General features: G+C 46.2%; 1 protein-coding gene across 5 annotated transcripts in view; it reads left to right on the forward strand.

Annotated features, from left to right (window-relative positions):
* Positions 1-24,837, forward strand: part of CAMTA1 (calmodulin binding transcription activator 1) — a 237,312-nt gene that overhangs the window by 63,979 nt on the left and 148,496 nt on the right. For all 5 annotated transcript variants that reach the window (XM_039727754.1, XM_039727758.1, XM_039727756.1 and 2 more), the window contains one exon: positions 16,983-17,118. In XM_039727754.1, the coding sequence (XP_039583688.1) occupies positions 16,983-17,118 (136 nt within the window). The remainder of the gene's footprint in view (positions 1-16,982; positions 17,119-24,837) is intronic.

The following is a 24,837-nucleotide window of genomic DNA, read 5'->3' on the forward strand; positions in this document are numbered from 1 at the left end:
GGGAGGCCCTCTTGCCATTCAAGGAGCTATGACAAACCTTTGCAAAAAGTCCCTAAAATTACTTTTTCCTGAAACTTCTCATTGAACGACTCCAATTGATAGAATACACAGATATAAACGTACTGGAGCATTATTACAATAGTCCTTTGAACGCTCCGGTTGATCAACATAAATTAGCTAGTGCACCTCGCAAGCCCTGACCTTGAGGCTGCCTTGGGATGGTGTTTGGTTCCTTGATGATGTGCCGGGTAATCCGCAGCGGGTGTTCCGCCAGCGGGGCGGGGGAAGCGTTCTGCTAATGCAGCAGGGCCAAGTGTCTGACATTTCCAAGTTTAAATGCAAATCACGATGACAAAAAAAAAAAAAAATTACTTGACATTTATATATCAAGTAGAACTTAATTGTTATTTACTTTGGAATTTCAATGGCAAAGTCAGTTTTCTGAGTCCAGGAGTATTCTGCTGGAGGAAGATACTTTGCTTCCTTGTTTCCAGGTGCCTTCTGCCATTAGCATTTGTACAGTATTTTAAAAATATTCTTGAGCGATCTGAGGTGACTTCACTATTTCACAAGTGGGCCCCAGGCAGTGGAAAAGCCTTGGCTGTGCCCAGAAGGTGCAAGGTCAATTTTCCATCTGGGAATGCAGTTCAGATGTGTTTCTGCCCCTTCCTGCTTCATGTCTTGGAAAGGACACAGGGGGATTTCTGGGGGGGACCAGCCCTACTCCATGGTGAGAGCAGGATGGGTGCAGTCCCTGGAGTCTCTCCACCTCCTGTCCAGGTGCCCATGCCCATGAAGCACACCCTGTGCCTTACCTGTCCATCAGTCCAGTGTAAGGAACATCCCCTATCTGGGATATCAGCAGCATCGTAAAGAAAAGTTAGGATCTTGCAGTATATTAATTCTGTATTAAATAATTAATAGTAAAATTAATTGAATTGCTCCATTTTCAGGTAAAAAATAGGGTAATAAATATTCATAACTTACATGATTAAGGGAATTTCCATTTCCTATGTCGTTAAAGTGAGATTAGGTAAGGTTGGGTTTAAATGAAGATTGAAAACAATTGTGCTTTGGAATTAATTCACTATGTTAGGCCATTACCTTGAGAGCCTTCTTTCCAGTGTGCTCTGTGTGAGAGCTGTCCCACTGCATGGGTGGATGCTGCTGCCAGGATGTCCTGGCTGCTGGGAAATGAGACAGAGGCTCCCCGAGGAGGAGAAGCTCATGGGAACTGGAGGTTGTGGAAATGCAGCTGCCCAGAGCTGTGATTGGTGGCAAAAGTTCTGTCCTCTCCCCTTGTGCTTGTTGCAAAGAAAAGTCCTCTCAAGACCTTGTTTAGACTTTCGAGGCACGTTTTAAAGGTCCTGCTCTCTCATATGGCTTGTGCTCTCCATAGGATGCAGGACCATTAACCTTGCCCGTGGGCAGTGCTGAAATTTGGGTTTTCTGCCCGTGCTGCTGGGAGCTCTGCTGGCATGTTTGGGGTCACATATGACCTATTTTCCTCTGTTGAAGGCAGCGTGTGTGTGCTGTCAGCACTCCTGGCTCAGGATGCTGCTTGACATAATCCCTGCTAAATGTGGCACATCTCTCTTTACACTTTATAGATTTCATGACTCTCAACACTTTCTTCTCGCTGCTTTCAGTATTTCCTTCTCTTTATTGTCCCTGCAGAGAATAAACAGTGCACAGATGGTTTTAAGAGCCCTTGGTTCGTATGGATTTTTAGCTGCTATGGTCCAGGGGTGTTGAGACACCAATAATGAATTCTTTTAACAGCTCACCGTGTTGATTGTAAAGTGACCTAAGGGCAGAGTTGCTGGGAGCCATCCAGATGCCTGGCCTGACTCAGGCAATGGTCTTCAAGTATTCCTTCCAAATTCTTCCCATGGCAAATCCAGCCTGGTGTGTGCTGGTCCTCAGGGAGAGCTGGTTTCCCTCTGTATTCAGCTGGCAGCTCAGAAGAGCTGTGTCACAGCAGAAGGTGTCACTGGCCAACTTGGACAGTCAAGGCTAGAGGTCTGTGTTTCTGTTGTGGATTCACCTGGCACAGAGGCTGAAGGTTGGCTCTTCCAGCCCACCAATGGCTCTGCAGCCCCTGTGCATGGACACCAAGCTTGGGCTTTCCCACACAACAGAGGGATCTGTGTCAGAGATGTTCCACAGCTGGTCCACGCACACAAACACCTGCCCCCACGGCCTGGCTTTGCAGGCACACAGGGCAGGAGTGCAAAGGCTCCTTCCCCTCTTTATGGGGACTCATAAGAGTCCTGCAGCATTGCCCCTTGGAAGAGAACAGAACTCTGGAGAACATGGAATAGCCACAAATGCAATTATCTGATAACAAAGCAATGAAATCATTCAGCAAACCCATCTGCCTGCAGCAAGGCTTGGTAGGTTTTTCTGTCAATGGATATGGCCAAGGAAGACAACGTGGCCTTGGACAACACTGACATTCAGTATTTGGCAGGCTCTGACTGTTCTTGATCCCATGTGGGAGGATCTTGGGGTTGAGGAGTCTGCTCAGTGTGTGTGAGCCCTGTACTGGGCCTGTGATTGGGGTTCCCATACTGCAAGGCAGATCAGTGAGGAGCTGCCCTTGTCCTGAGTAGAACAGATGAAAAAGTGTGCTGGAGGAGGTGTTGGGCTGGGCTTCTGATGGTCACACCCAGACCTGGCAGACAATTCCATATTGTCCAGCGTTCTGTGCTTCCTGTCAAAGGGGCTTTGAAGGACAGGGCTTGATGGCTGTTGTGGAACCACCTTGGACCTGCCATTCCTGTGTCATATGTGCAGGCTACAGAGTGGCAGAAGAACTGCTGTTTGTTCTTCAGGCTGTTCTAAATGGCAACAAAATGAGTCTTTGTCGCATTTTAAAGATTTTTACAACTTAATTTATATTCTCATATGGCACTGAAGAACCTTCTTTTGTCCAGGAAGTAAGATATGCAAAAATAACCTTTATGTTGCTCCTAATTGACCCTTAATGATATTCTCTTGTTTCTTCCAATACATTCTCTGCGTCAAAAACACCATCCAGCAACTGCTTGTTGCATCTTAATGACTGCAAATAGCAACTGATGAAAAATAAACTATTTATTTGGGTTCTTCATTTATTGACAAGGATTTTTGCATCCAGGAAACCTGGCCCTGAGGTTGGAGTGCAGTGTTGATGTAAGGCATCATGACCATCTTGGGCTGGCAGGGATTGGGCTCCCTGAGCCCAGGGCAGAGGGTACCCTGTGCCAGGCGGTTGATCCTTTGATTTCCTGATGGGGACAATGTCTTATATGACAAGAACAGTGTTGTTATTCAAGTTGCCCATTGGAATGTTAGCCAGCATGTGCTGGTAACACGGAATTGGGGGGAGGATGTTTGTGCCTGTGTATGCAGAGCAGCTGGAAGCATCCCCGAGGATCTGCTGCTCAGCCTGGAGAGGACAGATTGGTTTGTGTTGTGGTTGTTGGAAGATGAGGAGCTGCCTGCAGACGTTGAGGTTTTCCTTTTGATGCTGAATAAGTGTGTGTAGGCAGTGAGCAGGCTTTGCTTTTGCTGTGGTGTGAGGAGTAATTGCTTGGCAGGCACAGGTGCTGTAGGTGTGCATTGACATTGTAGTGAGACACTGGACAAGTGTGTGACTCTGCTCAAATGCCCAAATGTGGAGCAGTTGGTGGGTGAGCAATAATGAAGCTGAGAGCACTGATACAGGTGTTCAGGTTTGAATTTTTCTTCATTTTCTTCCTAGTCCTGAAAATACAGATTCACAACAATCTGGCAAAGATTCTCCTCAAGTTACACTTGATTTGCGTTCTTGCTATGCGCACTGTAACAATACTTTAATATAATTAAATTTTAAATTCCGTGTAGAATCTGGTGGGTAGGCAGATGTACCGGTATGTTAAACTTTATGTCACTTAAAAATGGTTCTCAAGTACATCAGAGGGAGCCCAGCCAGCTGTAAAATGATCTGCTTTATGGCACTGCTTCGCAGCTTTGGTGTCTGTGTTTTAATTACAGATGTACCTAAAGTCTCACACCCTTGGATAACTCTGATGGGCCGTTTTGTTTCCTGTAAGTTACTGACAGGATGTAAAGTGACATGAGGGAAGGTGCTGCCGGGGTTTTCCAGAGCTGCTGTTTGTGAGAGCGTTCAGTTTCTGACTCGTGCTGCAGCAGCTTTGTTTGCCATGAACAGCCAGTGCAGTCTGCTGCCCGCTGCTGCACCTCAAGTGGCATCACCAGGGTGACAAGTGGTAAAAGGGGTTTTACGAGCCTCTTTGCAGCCCTGGGCACTGTGTGTGTGTTGGGACTGGTGTGAGAAGTGGTGTTGTAGCCCCAGGAAGGTGGGCATGTGTCAGGACTGGTGTCAGGGCGGGTGGGCATCTGCCCCTCTGCAGCCCCTCTGCCTCCCTGGCTCATCCCCAGCACCAGCACCCACCAGCTGAGATCAGCTTTGCCCACATTTGCTCCGAGGCAGTGGCTGGGCTCAGTTCAGGATGAAGATTTCCAGTGCTGTGAAGTGGGAATCTTGTTGCTTGGCAGGCAGAAACCATTAATGGTGCTGTTTCTCGAAATAAAGAAGTGGCCTGGTCCGGAGGCATCCCACGTGATGATTTGCCGAGTTGTGCAGCATGATTTATGCCTAGCCGTGGGATTATTGTTTGCTATTGATTCTGAGGGAGATGAAGCATCAGTAAAAGCCCATCAGAAGCCTCCCAGTGGAATGTGAAAGCTGGAAGCTTTCCTGACAGAAATCCTGTTGCCTCTTTGGTGGTGACTCGAAACCCGCTGCCCAGCCAATCTCCAAGCATCATCTTGTAGTCCTTCTCCTTTCAGCATTGCCTGTCTCTGTCCAGTGAGGATGTATTTGGTGCTGCAGGGAGGTGTTGAGCTGAGAGGTACTGATGGATCCCTTGGGGATCCTCTGGCACCCTCTGCTCTGCTTCCAGCAGACAGTAGCCGCGTCACTCCCTGTCCTTTGTCAGAGCATGTGATTCCTGCTGCCATCAGTGAGAGTGAATTGTGCACATAGTATTATTCCTGTATTTATTTTGTAAATGTCAAGCATGAACTAAATTAAGATAAATAAGGCTGTTCCATTTCACTGTTCAATTTACAAAATTTTGATGAGACCAATAACATCTGTCCTGGTTCCATCTTTTGGCCAGCTGAAGGTGGCTGCAGGTCTGACAGCTCTGCTCCACCTGTTCCCCAGCAGTGTTTACAGAGAGGGGATGTACAAGTGGGGCATTAAGCCATTTGGTTCTGCCTCTGTCTGACTCTAGCAGAGAAGCTGAGAGGGTGATGTGCCTGACAAGGAGCTCCACCCTCACAACTGGAATTGTTGTGTTGCCTTAAGTGCTGTTGTAAAAGATGAATGATGGGTGAACACATTGCTGTGAGTTGCAGTGATGCAGCTGGGTGGAAGTAAAGCCTTAGTGGGATCTGCCTTACCTGCAACCTTCCCTTCTCCTGCCTGTCCTGGAAAGGGGAACTATGGTCTGGTTTCCTCAGGAGAACCTGGACACCAACGCTCACCCTGCTTATGAGGTGTCAGGTTATGGGTGCATTCCTCTCCTTGGATGTGGGTCTGAGGACCAGAGCAGCATATGGAGTGTCCCTGCTGTCACTCCCTGCCCTCTGGAAGGTGACCATTTATTTCTCATCAGTCGAGCCTCTTGCACAGCAAATGGGTCATGCAGGGGAGATCTTCTTGCTGGATAAGCAATTAGGTAAAATAAACTACTCAGAGGACAAATTATGCAGGACTCTTGCCCCGTAACAAATGAATTAATTGACTTTGGTATTTGTGGGATGTTCCTACTATTTTATTTAATTCTCTCTGGCTAAAGGGCTCCCATGTTTCCCCCTGCTCTTATGCTGCTGCAGTGAGTAAACAGGGTTTTAGGGGTTGATTTACACAGTTACAAGCAAAGGAAGCAAGGTGATAATAGCAGGAATCTTTCCACATTTCTTTAAGAGAGACAAAACCTCTTTTAGCAGCATGTCCAAGAGTCTCTGTTTGACCTGTGTCTCTGGGGTGCCATCAGTTCTCTCTGCAGTCTCACAAAGCTCATTCACAGCAGCATGGCAGCACAGCGTGGGCTGCAATCATGACCTGCACACAGTTGCAAGGGCTTTGGAAGCACCAGTGCTGCAGAGCACCAATGCAGCTGCTCCTGGAAGCACACTACAGTCAGGAGCTGAAGTGGGCTGGTGCAGGGTTGGGGCTGTGTTTCTGTGGCAGCAATCCCAAGTTGTTTTGAAGGCTTTGTCTGTATTTTGGAAGCAGTGGCTGCTGTAGCAGTGTTACCTGGGGTATCACGTGGAGCAGCACTGCTGGAGGATTACAGGTCCTGGCCCTCGGCTGGGCCAGTAACTCATGAAACCATTTGGCCAAATTGCTTGGTTTATTTACAGTAATTAAATTAAAGCTGTGGTACAAATCTTTGCTGTGTAACAGGATTTGTCAACAACTAAGACGATGACACTGTTGGACCGGTTGCCAACAAAATACTCCATGTGTAAGGTGACATTGGGTTCATCAAGTAGTGCCCAGTCCCAGCTCCCAATGCCAGGGTGGAACATGGCTCTTCCACTGTTCAGCTTCTTAATTCCACTTTGCAGTATTCAGGCAGATGCCTCAGGCCAGGGATGGTAACACTGGTGGTGACATGAGGACCTGTCTCCCTGCTCAATGGCATTTGTGATCCCAGACAGCTTTAGAAGACACAACCAGTGCTAAATTGTGCAGCAAACTTTTTTTGATAAACTGTGGCCTTTGAGAACAGCGCTAGCCAAGAGCAGGGCAGTATTTTGTGCTCTGCTTTAAATTTAGGATATGAAAGATTTGGAGGATTTTATAATCGCAGCTTTGTGTGCTTGCTCTGCCTCCTCTTCTCCCACTGGTTTTACTCCCAGGCTTTTCTAACTGCTGCTCTTGTCTGGTTTCTTTTCCTCTTTAATTCTTGCTCTCATCCCCTCAACTCCTTAAATTTATAAAAAAGTCACTTCTAGTCCTGCACAGATCCCAGATCTGGAGGGACTGTATTATTTATTATGGCTTTCTTTAGTCTGCCCACCTGCCTTTACCAAAATCCCTAGTTTTGGGTGAGATAGTATTTGGTCACAGCCAGAGGCATGTACAGGTGGGAAACCAACCAAAGCAGGTGATGTGTGGACACACTCCCACTGTTGTAATTTTGATGTGCCAGAGTGGGCAGTGGTTAGAGAGGGGTTTCTGCCTTTAGGAAGGACATGAGAGCACTCCAGGTAATGTATGAAAAGGATCAAATTATTAGGGTTTGGGTTTTTTCCTTCAGATTATGTAGTTCACAGGGGAGCTAACATTTAATCCTAGTTTCTTGCCAATATTAAAAATTTGGTGAAGTTCTGGAAAGTGAAAGTCTTGCATGGCATTAGCACAATTGCAGCATCTGACTCGTTGCAGGAATTAGATGAGTCTCCACTTGGCGCCTGAACAAGTAGGTTTCAAACATGCCAGGGATTTGACAGTTGCATAAGATCACAAGTGGTGGGAGGGAGGTGAGAGGAAAGCTGTGGAGGCCGTGCTTGGATTCAGGCAGCCTGGGGAGAGGCCGGGATTCCCGGCACGGTGCTGGCAGGGCGTTCTGTGGGAAGCATCAGGTGTCCATCAGGGAATGCTTCACGTCCTGGGATTTGGGCTGGGGGCAGCTGGGTCTGCTTCAGGCCTGTGTTCCCATCTTGTGCTTCTCCTGTGGCAGCTGAGCTGAAACGTCCTTGTGAGAGCATTGTCCTTGGATTTTAACTAGGAAAGGTCGCGCCTTCCCTGCATCAGTGTGTAGGGAACAGCCACCCCTTGGCTGATCTCTGTCAACCTAGCTCAGAAAATAACAGAGGTAAGAGGAAAAGGAGGGTTTTGATCAAAGGAAATTGGGCAAACTTTGACCCAGTGATGCTGGGTGCTGAGCTGGGTTTGGGGACAGTGAGCGTGGCTTTGTGGCGGGGTGACGCAAGGTTTAAAAGAGCAATTCATGCTGACTTGTAGGGTCACAAATTAGGGCAGGATAGAAAAAGGATTGGCTGTTAACAAGAGTTGGTTTAGGCTAAATTAATCTGAAAATGTGTAATTTCATCTGAACTAAAAATACTGGAATGTAATTAAATTCCAAAGTAGGATGAGCTGAGAGGGTGTAAGAAAAGATAAGCATCAGAATAAGACAATAATTGAGTTTGTATTGTAAACACATTCCTGTAGGAATTTGGGATTTTTAAGCTGCTTCATTAGAAATTTTAAGTCGAGAGTACTTAACAGCTTGGGAATGTTTTGGAGAAGTGGTTGACTACTTTTGTATTTGTCTGTGTTCTTTGTTTGCCGGATTTTCTATATTTGGGGTTAATTCTCTCTTATCAACTACTAGTTTATTAATAAGTTTGAAGGGGAAAAGGATTAAAATTAGAAAATGTGTATTTTCATGTGAAGCCGATTGTTTTGTGGGCTTATGTTTTTCATCTCCTTTTCCCTAAAATTTGAATCTTTAATATATACAATTGATAAATTAGGTTAGTACTATTAAAACACTGGTAATTCTGAAGTGCCTCACATGAACTATGAAGCGAATATGTTGTCTTTGTCTGTGCACAAGTTACTTGCTCAGTCCATCAGGTAGCAATGAGCCAGGTCAGGTCGTGCTGTGCCATTTTCCTGTCACTCCTGGCACTTGTGGAGGCAGTGTGTGAAGGAGAACTCATGGCTAGGATGAGTGGGGTATTGCACCATCATCTAAACAGAGCTGTGAACACTGATCTGAACAATAATCAGCACAATATCTGCTTGTCAGGGCGTTTGAAAACCACTACAACTGGTGGTTTGAGACTCCTTTCTCTGGTGCCAGCACCTGTGCAGTGAGTGCTGGATGGGGGATGGAAAAAATGGGTGCATCCATGCTCTCAATTTGATCCAGGCCCCAAACTCTGTGGGGAAGGGAGGTGATGAATGGAATTTAGTGCCTCTTTGGTGGTACTGCACAGCCTGCTCAGCACCAGCACCTTATGTTATTGAGTTGTGTAGATTTTTGCAAAAAAGTTTTTTGCAGAAAAAATGCAGACAGGTTTTCTTCTTATTGACTAAAAAAACCCCTTAATACTGAAAAATTACTTTGTGGATCTTCATATTTCACAGACTATAACTAGATTACTACCTTTTACTGGAATACTTTGTGTTAATGAAGACCGATCAGAATTACATAATAGATTTCCTCTAAAGAAGGCATTATGTGGTTATTTTTTACTGTCTGGCATTCTAGTTAATTGCCTTGTCATCATTAATTGATGGGACTAAATTGATATAAATAAACAGATTATATTTGTGAGGTTCATTTGAAAGAGAGGAAGGGCTGAGAACAGGTTGCTGCAGGGCATTCCAGCAGGTGCCTTGTTGAAGAGAGCTCAGGCTTGGTCAGTGCCACCACTTGTGAAACCATTTGGAGATGCACAGTGAGCTCTGCCCTCCTTCCCTGGGAGTCTCACTTTGCCTGGACAGGGCTGGGGTTGCTTGTGATGTCCCATCTTAAAGCTGACCTCAACAGCTGGCTCAGTCCTAAGCTGCAGCCCTACAAAGAGCTGATGGTCCTGGCTGTGGGCTTAGGAGGGGCAGCCCAATCAGCCCAGCTTCTGGGACAGTGTGAGCATCTCTGGTTTCCAGGTTAATCCAGATTTGTGTACATAGTTACTGTTAATCAGGAATCAATGGCGTCCCAGCAATCAACGGAGTCCAAGGCAAATCAGCATTTTTAATTGAATTGCAATATTGCAGATGATGCTTTTGCCTGGGCAGAGTGAGCTGGGGGTGGCTGTTGAGCAGCACCGTGTCCCCCCTCCAGCCCTTTCCACAGTGCTCTGCCCATCTTCTGCTGGGCCTGGCTGTGCTGATGGGGGACAGATGTGTTACTGGACCACAGCTGGGGAGTTGCTCCCTCCCATGCCAGCATCACCAGTTCCTCCAGTCTTTGCTGTTTCAATGCAGTGTTAGTGGTTCACCAGCTGTTGAACTGCATTTACGATTCGGAGTGGTTCTCAATTTAAATTTATAATTAATTTTTTATTATTCAATTTTCAAATATTTACCAATTTTTACAGTGTCTCAAGTCATGAGTCAAGCTGCATGTTGGTAGCAGAGGGAGAATCCTTTTTCTTCCTCAGATCTCTGCTCTCCTCCCATCCCCAGTGAGATTTTTCCCAATTACCAGCAAAACCCATGTGGCTCCCACCAGCCTCAGTGCTGGGGACGTGACACCTGCCAGAGCCCAAGGACATGGTTCATGTGCATTATGGCAAATTTCCCTGGTGTGTGGTGTTTTGGACAAAACCAAGGTACAGCCCCACTTTGACACAGTTGTGGAAACCTTGTTAGCCTGGAGCTGGTGTTGTTACAAGTGGAGAAATTGAACAGAAAGTAAGTTAACTAAATAAATAGAATTTTTCTTCCATTTTCTTCCTTCCCCATAAGAATGCAGCAGTGTTTGCACACACATGTGTTGATGCTGCACTGGGAAGCGACCAGATTTAGAACTGAAGTACCCCCCGCAGGAGGAGGCCATCTCCAAATAAGTCTTTTAAAAGTTAATTGGAGCCCTTGGTCCTCACTGTAACAATCTGTGTCCATGGAGAGAGCAATTGATAAGGCAGAATGGCTGCTGGCACCCGGGGGCTGGAGCCCTTTGGTCTGTGTGAGCACAGAGAGGGAACGGGGCTCTCCTCGGTGCACCAGTGGAGATGGTGGTGATTAATCTGAAAATAGTTTAAAGCATTCATGAATTGTAAGAATTAATTCCCAATAAATCAAATGGTAGCCCCATGGGAGTAGGGAAGAGAAATAAACGAGGGCTAAAGAAATTGATAAAAATCCTTGAGCAATAAAGAGATGAATGCCAGTTCTTTTAAAATTATATTTAAATGAACAAAGTTGATTTAACTGGCTTTTTTCATACCTTGTTCTAAGATTTAGTTCTACAGCATGACATTATATCAAGAAATAATTTGCAGAAAGACTTTTTAGCATTTCATGTGCATTCCACTTAATGACAATTTTAATATTCTGTCTTTGGTCCTACATCGTTACGGGGAGGCTTCAATTGCTCGGTGTGCTGAGGAGTTCATAAAGATTGTTTCTAATTTCTTTTTCAAGTCTGTTACAGAGTTCAGAGTGATCAACATGTGAATTATAATGTTGCTGAGTAAAATGTGGGGAAAACTCTTGTTAACTGCATGAACTAAATATGCAGCTTTGGGACAGTGCTGTTTCCAGAAGTATTTTCCTGCTTAGGGAAGTCCAGACAAGGTGCTGAACTGAGTTCTGACCTGCTATGTCACCAGGAGAGCAGAGCTCACCCACCTGGTTGGGTAAATGACATATCTACTTAATTTTAACTTTTTTTTTTTTTTTTTAATTGGCTCTAGAAAGAAAATTATGATGATGGAATTCATCAGGCTGAGTAGCCATGGTAGGCAGAGGTGCTGTGTGAGTCTTCTGTGGAGTTCACACTTGGGGGCCAGCTGCAATGCACTTCAGTGGCAGCAGAGTAAATGGCTACTGAGAATCAGATCAGTTGTATCACTCTTATTAGTGCTGGCAGCACTCTTACCTGTTCTGTAGTTGTTTCAAGAGCAAGGACACAGAGCAAAGACATCAATTTCTGACCCATTGGTGAGTACAGGCCTTAGCACAGGAGTGGTGCTGGAGGGAGTTGTTGTTATACCGAGGTGCCCTGTTGCTCTTGGACTCTGCAGCCTGACAGGGACACCCTTGGGGGCATGGGCAAGGCTCTGCCTCCCTGTCACTCTCAGCTGAAGCTGCTGTGCTTGGCACCTGCCTGCACTGTGCTGCAGGGACATCACTGCTGGGAGCATGATCGGGTCCTGCCCCCATCAGCAGAGCCCCAGATGTTCTAGGGATTCACTTATGTACCAAAACCATGCAAAGAATATCTTCACCATGTGGTTTTGTGCCCCAAGGAGCTGCTTTTGGGGTAGGACTTGTTGCTGGGTATCCCAGCCCACACCTAGGAGATGCCCAGCAGCTTGTAGTGGTCTGCAGCTTGTGTTGCAGCCATCAGCATTTATCCTGATCTTGCAGAAGGGCTTTCCTTGGCAGCCCCTGGCAGTTCTGAGCAACAGCACAAAAGCCAGCTTGGCACTGGCATGGCTTGTTCAGTCCTGTTTGTTGGAGCCACAGGTAATTACTCCCATACTTAATGAATCACATTACTTTTATTGATGAACACAGAGGCTACATGCTGGAAAGAGGAGGTAAGGATTAAGTTTTATGGCCTACTGCTGCTATGAGAAGGAGCATCTAGACACCAATTAATGCCCCCTTGATGGGATTAGCCATTGTGTTAACTGCAACTCTGGATAAAATTGCTAAGTCTGTGACTTTCGACTTTAACTTCTTAAATATTGTAGATATGAAGGAAGTTCACTTACATCTTAAATGGAAATGACATTTAATTCTAGATACAAAAAACTTGCAGCCTATTTACATTTCCTTGTGATTTATACCTCCTACTACATGGATAAGAAGACTTATCTGAAGTCTTTATTTCATCCCTGCAGAGTTCAAAGATCAGACAAATTTCAAACGTATAGTCTGTGATTCCTTCAGTTGCTGTGCCAATAATCCCAACTTGAAGTGAGGAGAGTGGAGGTTGTGATGGCAGCAGCCTCTCCCCATGAGATGCCATGGCTTTCCAGCAATTATGGTGAAGTCTGAATATCTACAATAAGTTTTTGAGGGGCTTTTCTTTGGTTTTTGGTCCCACTGGTGCAGGCTGGGCACATGCTGGGGTTTCTTTTCTTTCAGGGCAAGTGTGAATAATTGTCTGAGGGTGAAAGCAAAGCATTTATTTCAGAGGGGGGGGAAAAGTGTTTGTCAAACAAATTTTTGTGTGATCTGCCAGTGTTACATCTGTGGTGGACAAAATCCCCACAGTCTTGAAAACATTTGCCCGTGTAAATATAATTTTAAAGCTTTTTGTCAGTATGGAAGAGATCTACCTGCTATAGCATCCTCCAGGTGCATCCCTGGGTGGGTGATGCCCTTGAGACAGGGGTTATGGCTCTGCCTTGGCCTTGGGTGCCTCATTGAGGATGGGTGACCTCCTAAACCAGCAGTGAGTGTCCAGGTATCTGCACGGCCAAGGGTGGGTGAGATGTCAAGGGCTGCAACTGCTTGAGATTCCTCTTTCAGTTTTCCATTTGGGCTTTAATCTTCTGATAAGCCACAGGTGCAGTGGGGGGAAATGTCAAGGTAAATGAAGACTTCAAGAGCAGCGTTCCTCAGGGGAGAAATAACTTCAGTCATCAGATATTTTTCTTGGGCAGAAACAAGAAATAAGAGATGAGGTGTTCCTGAGAGCATGATGTCAGTCCTGACTGACAGCCCCTGTCCATCACTGCTGCAGTGTGAGGGCAGTGCAGAGAGGAAGGAAAGAGATGGTTACTCAGAGCTGATCACCTGCAGTGTTTGCTAGCCCCAGAGCTCTGCCTGCTCTGCTGCATGGCAGGGCATTACCTGAGTGGGGGACACCTTGTCACACTCACTCCTGGCACTTCTCCCCATTCCCACACTGGCCTGGATGAAGACAGTTTCAAGGACTTGGTCTTCTTTGCATTCCTAAGGAAACGAGGACAAGGATTCAGTGCAGTATTTTCTTGAAAGGCTGTCTCTTTTCATGTCTTCCTCCAGGACTCCAGCTTTTCCCAGCCAGTTTCTGCATCACTAGGTTGCTCCTTTGGGAAAGCAAAGTTAATTTCTCATTATTATCATGCATAGATGCAGAAGATGGAAGATAGTCCCCTCCTGTTGTCCCTTGGCTCCGTGATAACTTCGCAGCCAGAGAAAATATAAAAATGCAGGTGAAAAATGGCATCATCCAGGCTGTTAGCAGGAGCCATCTCTCAGTGTGGAGGGTGGCAGGGATGGAGGGGGCTTGTCACCCAGGCACTGGGGGCAGCTTCTGCTTGTGCACTGAGGGACAGGGAGGGTCTGGTGTGTGGTACCTCTGCTTTATGGCAGCTGTATTAAACATCCATATTCGTCCTTTAAATATCCTCTTTGGATTGGAACTGGAATAAATACAGATGATATAATAAAAAATAACTCTTAGAGCCATGGACCTTCTCAAGGAATGGTTCTGGCTGATTTTGCTCTGTTATCTTGAAAAAGAGACTTTTGGATTTGCAGTATTTGCAATTCCCTTTTGGCACCCCCAGCTCCTGAGGCAGTAAAACGTAGTTTTCATTAACTGATATGTCTGACATTTACCACATCTCGATGTGACAATTTAGAGGGAACTGGTTAAACTGAAAAGCATTTTTAATATTGCAGTAATGTGATTAAGGGGAAATCTCCATCCTTCAGGCCAGAGGGACCTAAATTTGAGCACTAATGGAGTGACAGATGAAGCATCAGTTGACCAAAATATCCTAATCTTAACTTGCTTTCTGTTTATTCCCTTTTTGCATCAGGTTCCTGTTAACAAGAAGATAAGTAGGCTTAGGTTCCTATGACCCAGGTGAGGGACTTAATCCAAAAGAAACAAAACTCAGAGCAGGTCTTAGACCCAGAGGTCAATATGCAAAGCTGAGCTGGGTGTCAAATCCAAAATGACCTCTCTGGAAAATCGTCCCTGGAAATCTCATTTCCTCTGTTCCTCCCTTTCTTTGTCTTACTGAGGGAAACTCCAATTTATCCAGTGGCCTGGATTACTCCTGAGCACTGTCAGGAGCCCTGGGTCGCCCCAAGCAATGAGCTCAGACCCACTGGCTGCAGGGGATGATTGTTTGTGTTAAAAATAAGTAGGAAAATAGAATTTAGGACCTTCTTCCTGGCTGTAGCAGGAACAATTTGGGCAAAAGTAGCTCTTAGGCTGTTGTGGCAATTTGTGGGAGCCTTGGCAATAGATAGCAGGGTGAGAGGGAGGAAAGCATTCAAGATCTCATCAATACTTGAGACAAAAGGCTTTCTGCTTTGCAATTACTCTTCCTGTCCTTCCCTCTCCTTCCCTCAGGCCACAGGCAAGAAACCAAAATAGAGATTAGGCAGCTTTTAAATGCCACAGGCTGGTAAAGGAGAGGAAATCCAGAGCGGATCAAGAATTGCAGCCTGTGCTCAGGCTTGTGACTTTGTTCCTCTCATCTGCAAAGGGAAAAAGGAAATCCCCAAATTCAGTCTGAGTGGCAAAACCCCCAGAGGTTTGGGCTGGAGTCACATCTGTCACATGCCCTGGGAATCCCCGGCAGGCCTTGCTGGCTGTGTCTTCCCACAGAATCAGCTGGCTGCTCTGGGCTATGTCTGAGTGCTGAGGGATGGATGAGCAGGGCAGAGCTTTCCTCTCTTCTTCCTTGCAGTGGGTAAAATGCAGCAGTGTAGATCAGGTTAAAATTGTGTCTCATCTCATGAAGTTATCTTTAAAAACCAGCTGCTTTCTGTGAGCCTTAAAGCAGCTCGATGCACTCTTATCAAAATCGAAAACCTCTCCAAAGATCCTTAAGAGATTTTGTTTCATTGGGCTCTATTTTCTATAAATCTCATTAACTGCTTTGCCCGTGCCCTCTCTCTGTGTTCCTTTTCCATTGCAGAAATCACCAACAAACCCAGCTCCAGCCCTGCAGAGCAGCAGCGAGGCTGCAGAGCTCAGCTCTGCCCTGCCTGTGCCCACGTGGCACTGGGGGCGAGGGAAGCAGGACTTCCCTGGCATCAGAAGCCTCCAGGTCCTGTGTTTTGTGGAACACCACGTGTGTGAGGGCAGGGGCACCAGGCAGAAGCCCAGCTCTCTGGATTTTCATTGCCTGCCCTGACCATGCAGGTGTCAGCCACAGGACACAGCCCAAAGGTGCCTGGGGGATCTCTGGTGTTGTGAGAAGGGTTTGAGCTGCCAGGTGCAGTGACTGGGGGTTTGTGGAATAAACATTGAAATGAGATACATAATACCTCACTGAATTAATGCACTATCTCCAGTGCTGTCAAACAGATATGGTGGCTGTGCTGACACCCGAGTGTTTATTTTCAGGGTGATGAGGAGGAGGAGCAGCCTCCCTGAGCCCTTGGGTCCAGGCTGCTGGGACCTGGGGGATAGGAGGAGGTGTAGTTTGGGAGGATGGGGCTTGGGTTTCTGGCCACAAGCAATCAATATTTGTGTGTATGTGGAAGAAATGCTCACTGCCTCCCAGCTTGGAGGGTATTTGTTATTTCTCAGTGTTACAACAGACTTGCCTTGGTTGTGATTTGGCTTAGCAAGCAGCAAAATCTCTCTACAACCAAACTATAGTGGCTCCTGTCTGCTGGGCATCATCATGCCTTTAAAGACATTTCAAATTGCCATCGTAGTTTTTAAGTGGAGAAAGTTTTCCTGTGTCTTTGAAGTTGAGAAGGTGCTCAGAAGGGAGCAGGTTACTCCCTGTCTAGCACTGATCTAAGCAGAACAGTGAAAGCAATGTATAATCTTGTGCTTTTATCCTTCCCTTCTTTTTTTGCTTGTTTATTGTCATTTTAAGCAAACATTCATGTCCTGGTGTAGCCTTCGAGGTGGTTGGAATCTCATTCTGCTGATGTGTTAGCAAGAGAGAGAAATTGTAATTAAATAATAACAATCCTTTTCCCCCCCCTAAGTTTTCTTTCCTTCTAATTTTCAGCATGTAGTAGTCAAAATACATCCAGTGAAAATGTTGGCTATTTTATCAGAATTCCTTTTTTTTCTTTCTTTAACCTATCACTGGCACTTCCTGCATTAGGTACAAGATCCTCACTGAAGAGTTTGCAGATTGCAGACATCACTTCAGCCAGGTAACAGCAGCAAAAGGGGAGCATTTATTTAACACCAAATCCTGACTGTTGCTGTTCTGTGGAGCTTTTTGCTGGTCTGTGGGGCATTGTTCCATAGACACTTTCAGTCTGGTTTTGTTGCTTTATGTAACCCAAACCTGTTTCTTGCTTTCAGACCACAGAATGGTTCTATGATCCTGTACAACAGAAAGAAAGTGAAATACAGGAAAGATGGATATTGCTGGAAAAAAAGGAAAGACGGGAAGACCACCAGAGAGGATCACATGAAACTGAAGGTGCAAGGAGTGGAGGTAGGAGCGTGGTGGGGGTGGCTGTGGGCTGTGCTGGGCTGGGAGGTGACAGCTCCCCAAGACACCTCAACCCAACAAAGGCTGTCCACACCTTCAGAAAACTACTCCTATTTGCTGAATTCCATCTGCTACCCCTGGCCTGGGTCTTAGTTGGTTAAACCCCAACTCGCCCCACCCCCAGCAAATATACTTGTTCTTTATCACTCCTTTGAGCAAACTGTGAGTACAGCTTCACCACCTGGGCTGTGTGACTGTAGGGTGTCTCCACACTGAGCATTTTCTGGTGGACTCTGTGGTTTTTGTAACAGGCACTGCCCAAGGGCAGCCTGACACCTCAGGGTGTCACAGCACTCTGTAACCATGGTAGCTGGGATGGGTCCAGTTTGGTTCTCACAAATCTCAGCTAAGTTTTGGTAGCAATTGCTGTAATTTCTGTGTGCTGACAGTGTTGTTCTTGCAGTATGCAGGAGTAGAATTTCTGTTGAATTTGACCCAGAATCCATGTGTGTTTTGAGAGAACCTTTGCTCTGCTGATGGTATTCAGCCACTCAGACACATTCATGCAAGTAATTGCACCTGAGGCATTATTTCTGGAATAAGCTCATTTGTTCTACAATATGTCATTGTTTGACACCACTTTTCCTTCTTAACCTCAATCTGCATGAGGAGAGAGCTGTTCTGATCACTGTGGTCACTTTGGATGTTAAAGGTTTGCACAGGTGTGGATAACAAGTGCATTTATCCAAGTTTTGTATTTATTAAATAGCAATGACTTGTTCTGGTAGCAGAAGCCCACCCACAGAGCTGTGTCCAGCTCATTCCTAAGACAGCAGGGCTATATTCCCAGCACTGGATACCAAACTTGGGGCAAAAGTGGTCCAAGGCTGTTAAAATGTGTAATTGCAGTGTTCAGCTGTGTCATTTTGGCCAACTGGAACGTGAGGCTGCCGGGTGTGTTTGTGTACTGGGTTGATTTTACAGCTGACAGCCTGTGAGCCTGGCTGGGGGAATTGGGGGGTCCATGACAGGCAGAGCTTCACCTGTGACTCCAGGCCTGTCTGGCAGCTGCCAGGCTGGACTTGGGGCTAAGCTGAGCTTTACAGCTGCAGCCCCAGGCCTGCCTTGGCAGATGCTTTGCAAGGCATGAATCCCCCTCCTGTTGGGGTGAGGGGCACCCTGCTCTCCCCCAGCATCCCCAAAGTCAGCGCCAGCAACGGGAAGGGGACGAGTGCCCAGAATTCATCTCGTGCTCCAGCTTCCTCCTAGCCCATTTGTCATTCTTACATTCTGTCTGCTCTAATGAGGTTTTGGGGTTTAAAATAGTATTAAATGGATTGCATTATATTACACCAGAGAGGCATAACTTTGTTCCATAATTTTTACATCCAATAACAATGTTTTATTATGACAAGCACAAAAAAAAAAAAAAAGAAGTCATCATCACAGAAATGGTGCCTTGTTTTTGTTTTGGGTTTGCAGAGTGTGATTTAATTAACTTCTGTAAACTTTCGCAATTCAGAGCAGCAGATTCTGTGCTGTCCCTTTACCTGTAGCAAGAGATTGTTGATGACCTTTGGCTGCCACATGAGCACATGAGAAAATAAATGGGACTTTCTTGGGGTTATTCCAAAACTGGAGCTATCCAGCCCTTTAGTGCCTGACTGCATGGATGTGGTAGTGATTGTGTTTAGCTCAAAGAGCCCTGCACTGAACCCAGTAATTTCTTTTTTACTGAAGTGTATCTCCTGGAAAGTAACAAATGCAGATGGGCACATCTGTAGCTGGAGGAAGCACAGCTTTCAGGGATCCTCCTTGTGGCTGATCACATTCACCACTCAGGAAAATAAGTGTCAAACTATTTGCTTTGTGATTTGGATGTACCAGGGTTTAGCCATTCATTCCTACATCCTTCTCCAGCTTGAGAGCCCTTTAGTACCTGATTTTCTCTCTTCAAGAAGGTACTTGCACCCTCTCATCCACAGGCAGCACCTGGGTGGTCACTGCCAGTCTCTGTTCTGAACGATGCAGAAGTCATCTGTTCTCTTGACTTCCAGGTGTTTCTTGGGCAGAATGATGTAGTTTTAACCTTATTAATTAATTACTCAATCAGTACACCTTGCTACTTCACAGACAGCATTTTGGATTTAGGTTTTCTGATACCATTCTAAAAGGAAGCAATGTTCTCAACTTGGACACGTAGGCAGCAGATTTAAAATAACAAAAAAAGGCTTTTTTCAAATTTGGAGTGATACCGTAGTTAGCTGCATTAGGGTTTAACAGGGCATGAAATAACTGTCTGCCTTGTGGCACTGCCAGATCATCTCAGCGACTCTTGCAGCCAGAAGATAAATAGGGATCATTGTCGCACTGATGGAAAAGTACTTGCAGAGCCGACAGCCAAGAGCATCAATAGCATCCAAACATTGCTCTGGAAATGGCAGCTCGGAGGCAGGCGAGAGGAACATGCTGGCCTGTGAAACTACTGACCAGCCAGTTCTGAACAGGGATTGGTATTAGAAGGTTTAATAATTAATTCCTTCCTGAGCGTTGTCAGTGTGATGGCTCCTTTGTCTTTCCAAGTTTTGGGTAAACTGAAAAATACATTTTGGAAACAAAAAGCCTACATCAGATCCTGAGGGATGTTGATGTCTATCAGAACCCTATAGAAGGATTTGGTGGGCATGGATGAGGCAGCTAAAGGAAATTCAGGACATAAATAAGGAGTAAACTACTTTGACTAGGAATACACTCATTTAAATAAATATGGATTAGGAGGAATAAACTACTTAACCAAGGGGATGTTAAATGAAAATGGCCTGAAATCCTCAAGCTGTTGCTTTGGTTAGCATTGCTGTACAGGAGGGGTTTGGGTATTACTTGGTTAATCTGATCACAGTCCTTTTAGAAAAGGCTGGATAAACCAGAAAGGAGAAGTTAATTTGGCCTTTCCCTTAATACACCTCTTTGTGCAATTCTTTGTGGAATCTCTAGTCTGTGATCCTTTTTAAAATTCTAATTAATTAGGATCCCTAGTGATATGTTCCTAATCAATTCACATAATTAAAAATATTAACTAATAAATAATAGTAAGGGGAGTGTTGGAATAGCTTTGCCATGACTCCGGATGGTGCTGCTCTGCTTTGCAGGCTCCTGGCTCAGAGGATGCATTTCTGCCTTTTCTTGTCTGTGAACTTTTCCAGGAGAGTGTAACTGTGCCTTCACGTGAATTCGTAGTAAACTGCTGCCAAAATTAAAACGAGGTCATGTTTTTATAGTGAATTTCCCTCTCATCATCTGTGTTTTGGAAGGTCGACACTGATCAAGCTGCTCTTTATCCTGTGTTGAGGATATTTTAGTCTCTCCAAACCCCAGTGCCTGAGAAGTGGTTATGGAGAAGGACTGTCCCAAGGCTGGGGCAGAGCTGTTCCTCTAGTCCCACTTCAAGCACCAGAGCTTCTGTATTTGAGAATACCTTGGTCTCTTGTAGATTGGGTGTTTGTTACCTTGGTACAATATGGTAATCTTTATGAATTCCTTAAAAAAAAACCAACAAAAAGTAAAACTTGATTTCAGTCTTATTAAGAGAGAAACTCCCTTGTGGAGATGGAGATGCAAAGTATCAATTTTGTATGCAGGACTTGTATTTAATTAATATCATAACAGTCCCTTAACACTATTGCAGATTAGTCCACGAGGACAGGAATGAAAATTTTAGATTATTCAATTACTGCACAAACCCTGGGACATCACCATCAAAACTTCTCACAGGTTTTGTAGCATTTGGGTTTTGGCAGCGTTCCTGTGCTCGCCCTGAGTCACCAGAGTGGGGACAGCATCAGTGGCCTCTGCAGCCTGGGGCACCTGTGAAGGAGCAGATTTTGCTTTTGGTAAATGACCAAATGAGCTCTGCATTGTGCAAAACAGCCCACCGTGGAATCCTGAACTGCAGAGTGGTTTTACATCTCTCTGTTCCCTGCTGTCGTGGGTGAAATGGACTCGGCTGTCACGGGAGGGTGGCACGTTGGAGCAGCCCAGTGGGAGAGTGATTCCTGGGCAGCCTGAGCCACCTCGCTGCAACTCGCTTCCATTTACGTGGGCTTTGCTCGCCCTCAGAGGTGAGCTGTGCTGTTTGCAAACTAATTAGGATCACATTGTTCAGTCAGTCTCCTTAATGCATTTCAGAGAAATACTGTGGAATGGCTTTGGAGGAGAAAGGAGAGTGTAACGTGAGAGGCTTTCTGGAAATATGACACACACGTGTGCATATATTAACACAAACAAGTGGCCCTGAACAAGGGAGAAACTGCTCACAAGGAGGGGCATTTTCTTCATTATTGCAGCAAATATCAGTCCTGACACGTCTCCTGAGATTTCACTGATCCCCTTTATAACCAGCCTCTCTGTTAAGCCCCTCTAGCTCATTAGAGATAACAGCATCTCCCCATTTTTGCTGGAGCACACTCACCTTTGCAGTGTGCACCTCTCCACAGTGGGCGCCACAGGCAGATGCTTGTGCAGAAATGTGGAGGTGTTGACTGCTCATGAGCTGTGGTTGGGATTTATTCCTGTTCCAGCTGGTGTTTACAGCACCTGGAATGCAGGGTTGTGATGGCATCTTAATGATTCCTGTGTTGGAGGCAGTCCTGGGAAATGGGAGCATTGTTCTGCCATTTCTGAAGGGGAGTATGGATTATTGTTAAATCCAGAATGGATCTCCTGGGAGTCTCTTCAGAAGGGAACATACATATCAATAATCCTTTTGTATATCAGGGCCCTGATGTATTCTCCTGCAGTAACATAAAGTCACAGCAAATTCTCTTGAGTTTTGGCTTCTTTTCCTAATGCCCTGTACATGTGCAAAGATTTTTTTCTTCACAAGACCCATAACATTCCTAATCCTTTAATTGTCACGGTTTATTTAACTTCATCAGTAGAAGTTTTCCTAGGATCTGGGTGTCTCAGGAGGAAGATTCAGCTGAGATCAGGTTCTTGGGGGATGCCCTGCCTGGCAGGTGCCCCGTAGGTGAGTTCTGCCCAAGTCAAGGACAGCCACTGTCCCTGCAGTGCAAGGCAACAGGTTTGCAGCAGCGCTCAGGTAATTGCTCTGTAATTGACTGCATCATCATTTTTTCCCCTGTTTAATAAATAGCGTGAATAAAGCTGAGCCACATGTGGTAGGGTTGTAATTCAAATCCCATTCACTGAAGTCTGAGCATTTTTCATTTAGGATGTAAAAAGACAGTTTTGATGTAAATTGTTCCAAAAGGATCTCTGTGGACTAATGACATTAACATCAGGCTAGATTGGAATTTTGTTGAGTAATTGGTGCTGCAAGGACACCCCGTGCTGGGGGGAGAGAGGGAGCCAGGGACTACAGTAGGGTGTCCTTGAGGTCCCTTCCAATCCACACCATCCTGTGATGGGTCTGTGGGGATGTCAGTTTGCAGAATCCTCTGCTGACATTGAATTTTGCCTCTTGACTTGCCTGCAAAGCAGTGCTAGATGTCATACTGCTTTTTTGCACCCCCAAAACAAAACAGCGAAACAAAAAATTTAATAAATACATGTATACTTTTAGTCATCCTTATGAAGGAAAGCATTAGAACAAGTATACAGACACAGAACATGCTGGCAGGCCCCTGAATCCCTCTGAAATGTGAGGCTTGTGTCGCCTCACCAACTGCATGGCACAAACACACATTGACATTTATATTGACTATTTCAGTTTAGAGAAATTTGAAATTAAATCTATTTTCTGCCAGCTCTGTTGGAAAATCCATTTATGAAAACAAAATCCAATAGGAGATCTAAAGATTGGTGGCCAGAAATGAAATATATTGAGAATAAAATATATGGAGATTGGATTGCTGGCTCTGTGGTCTGGGTTTAACGTGCTGACAACCGGGATGGGGATGGAGGGGTATTGGTACAGACTTTATCCCTGGGTTTACAATGTAGATGAGTTTACAGCAAAACAAAATAAACATCAGTGCTTTTTGGACCAGAGTTGATGGTCAGCATTTACCTTTTTGACCACATAATTTCTTCTGTGCCTGTGTGGACAAATACAAACTCCAGACAACATCTGTCCCTGGAAGTGGTGCCTGGAGAGGGGTCAGTGGGAGCCGTGCTGTGAGCAGAATCCCTGCCATTCCTCACCAGATTAAGAGGTTTCCTGGTTCTGGAGGGATCCCCGTGTCTGCACGGAGGATCCAGATGCTGGAGCAGCATGTGCCTTGTAATCTTGTAATTGCATTGTGGGCTGTGACGGAGATAAGGGCTTCCATGGGAAGGGAGGAGCCTCGCTGGCTCTGCCTTCCCTGCCTGGCTTTGAGTGAGCTCCTCTTTATTTATTTCTTTCACTGTGTGTTGGGCAGGAGGGCAAACCTTGTTTGCTGTATTGCTGCTGGTTCTGTGTGCGTCAGGGGTGCATTAAACATTTTAATTTCCTGAGTTCCTGTTGGAAAGTGGGATATTGCTCGCTGTGGTGTGCGTGGGGAGGGAGAACAGGGGGAGCAGTCTTGTTTGAAGATTTGAAGGTGCTGGGGTTCCTAAACACAATCTGGGGTTGTCCCCAGCAAGCAACACAGACACAACCTGTCAAGAGGGGATTTTAGAGTGTGGACACATCTGACATGTTTGGATGGCCACACCTTTTTAGGATGTTATTTACTTCCCTTTTTTATAGGCAAGGGATAAGGATTAACGAGATGGTGTTTGGACGCTTTCTGAACATAAAACCATTAATTTCCCACTAGCACCCTGGGGTGAATGAAAGGGAGACATGACAGAGGGGAGCAGGGACGGGCTTGGCAGCACCAGCAGCAAGGCATTCTCTTGGTTCCCAGCCGGATTGACCCAGGAATTAGTGGGAAGCAGGAGCTGTGCTCCGAGTGCTGCTGTGTGTGCTGTAGCTCGGGTTGAAGCTGCCGGGGGAGCGGCTGTACTGTGTCGGTGCTACAGCAGGAGAGCCCGAGTGACCCTCTTGGCAACACCAGCAGTGCACAAAGTGTGAATTATTGTATTTCGGCGACAAAAACTGCTTTTCTCCTCGCTGCTTGTCGTAACACCACCGCGGACGGTGCCTCACGTGTTGCCCGGTCTTTGCGGAACGCGTTCCCCGGAGCGGGGGGCGATGCGTTCGGCCGCTCCGGAGTTCCCATCTTTCTGCTGCCATCGCGTGGCTGCCGGGGCTCAGCGGCGAGCTCCGTGCGGGAGGGACCCCGCAGCCGTCCCGGGGGCTGCCGGAGCCCCAGCCCCTGCTGCAGCCCGGCTCGGTGCTGTGGTGGTGCTCTCCCCACGGCTGGAGTCCCTGTGTGCTCCGCGGACAGCGGCCGGACACAGCTCCGCGCCCCAGCGAGGGCTCGGTGTCCATCCCCGACTGCAGCGCTCCGCTCAGTGTTCTCCCGAGTTCTCACAATAAGGCACAGGAGCGCTGAACTCCTCTGAGGTGAAGAGTTCAGGCATCCAAACCAATCAGTAAGGATTCTGATCTCCTTGTGCACGGCCTGGGGGCTCTTGGGGCACGTCTCGGTGCCACTGTTGGGGTGGCAGGGCTGGGTGCCCCAGCTCCTCCCGGCTCCGGCCAGCACTGACCTCGGCATGCCCATGCTGCTGGGGTGGCTCCCACGACAAACCCCTGGTGTTTTTCCATTAAAAACCCCTGTGCTCCAGAGGACTGCAGCGTCTTAGAGCACTATAAATATGTTTGTGAAGATT

The sequence above is a fragment of the Passer montanus genome, unplaced genomic scaffold (genome assembly GCF_014805655.1).
Source record: "Passer montanus isolate IOZ18808 unplaced genomic scaffold, ASM1480565v1 scaffold62, whole genome shotgun sequence".
Lineage (NCBI taxonomy): Eukaryota > Metazoa > Chordata > Aves > Passeriformes > Passeridae > Passer > Passer montanus.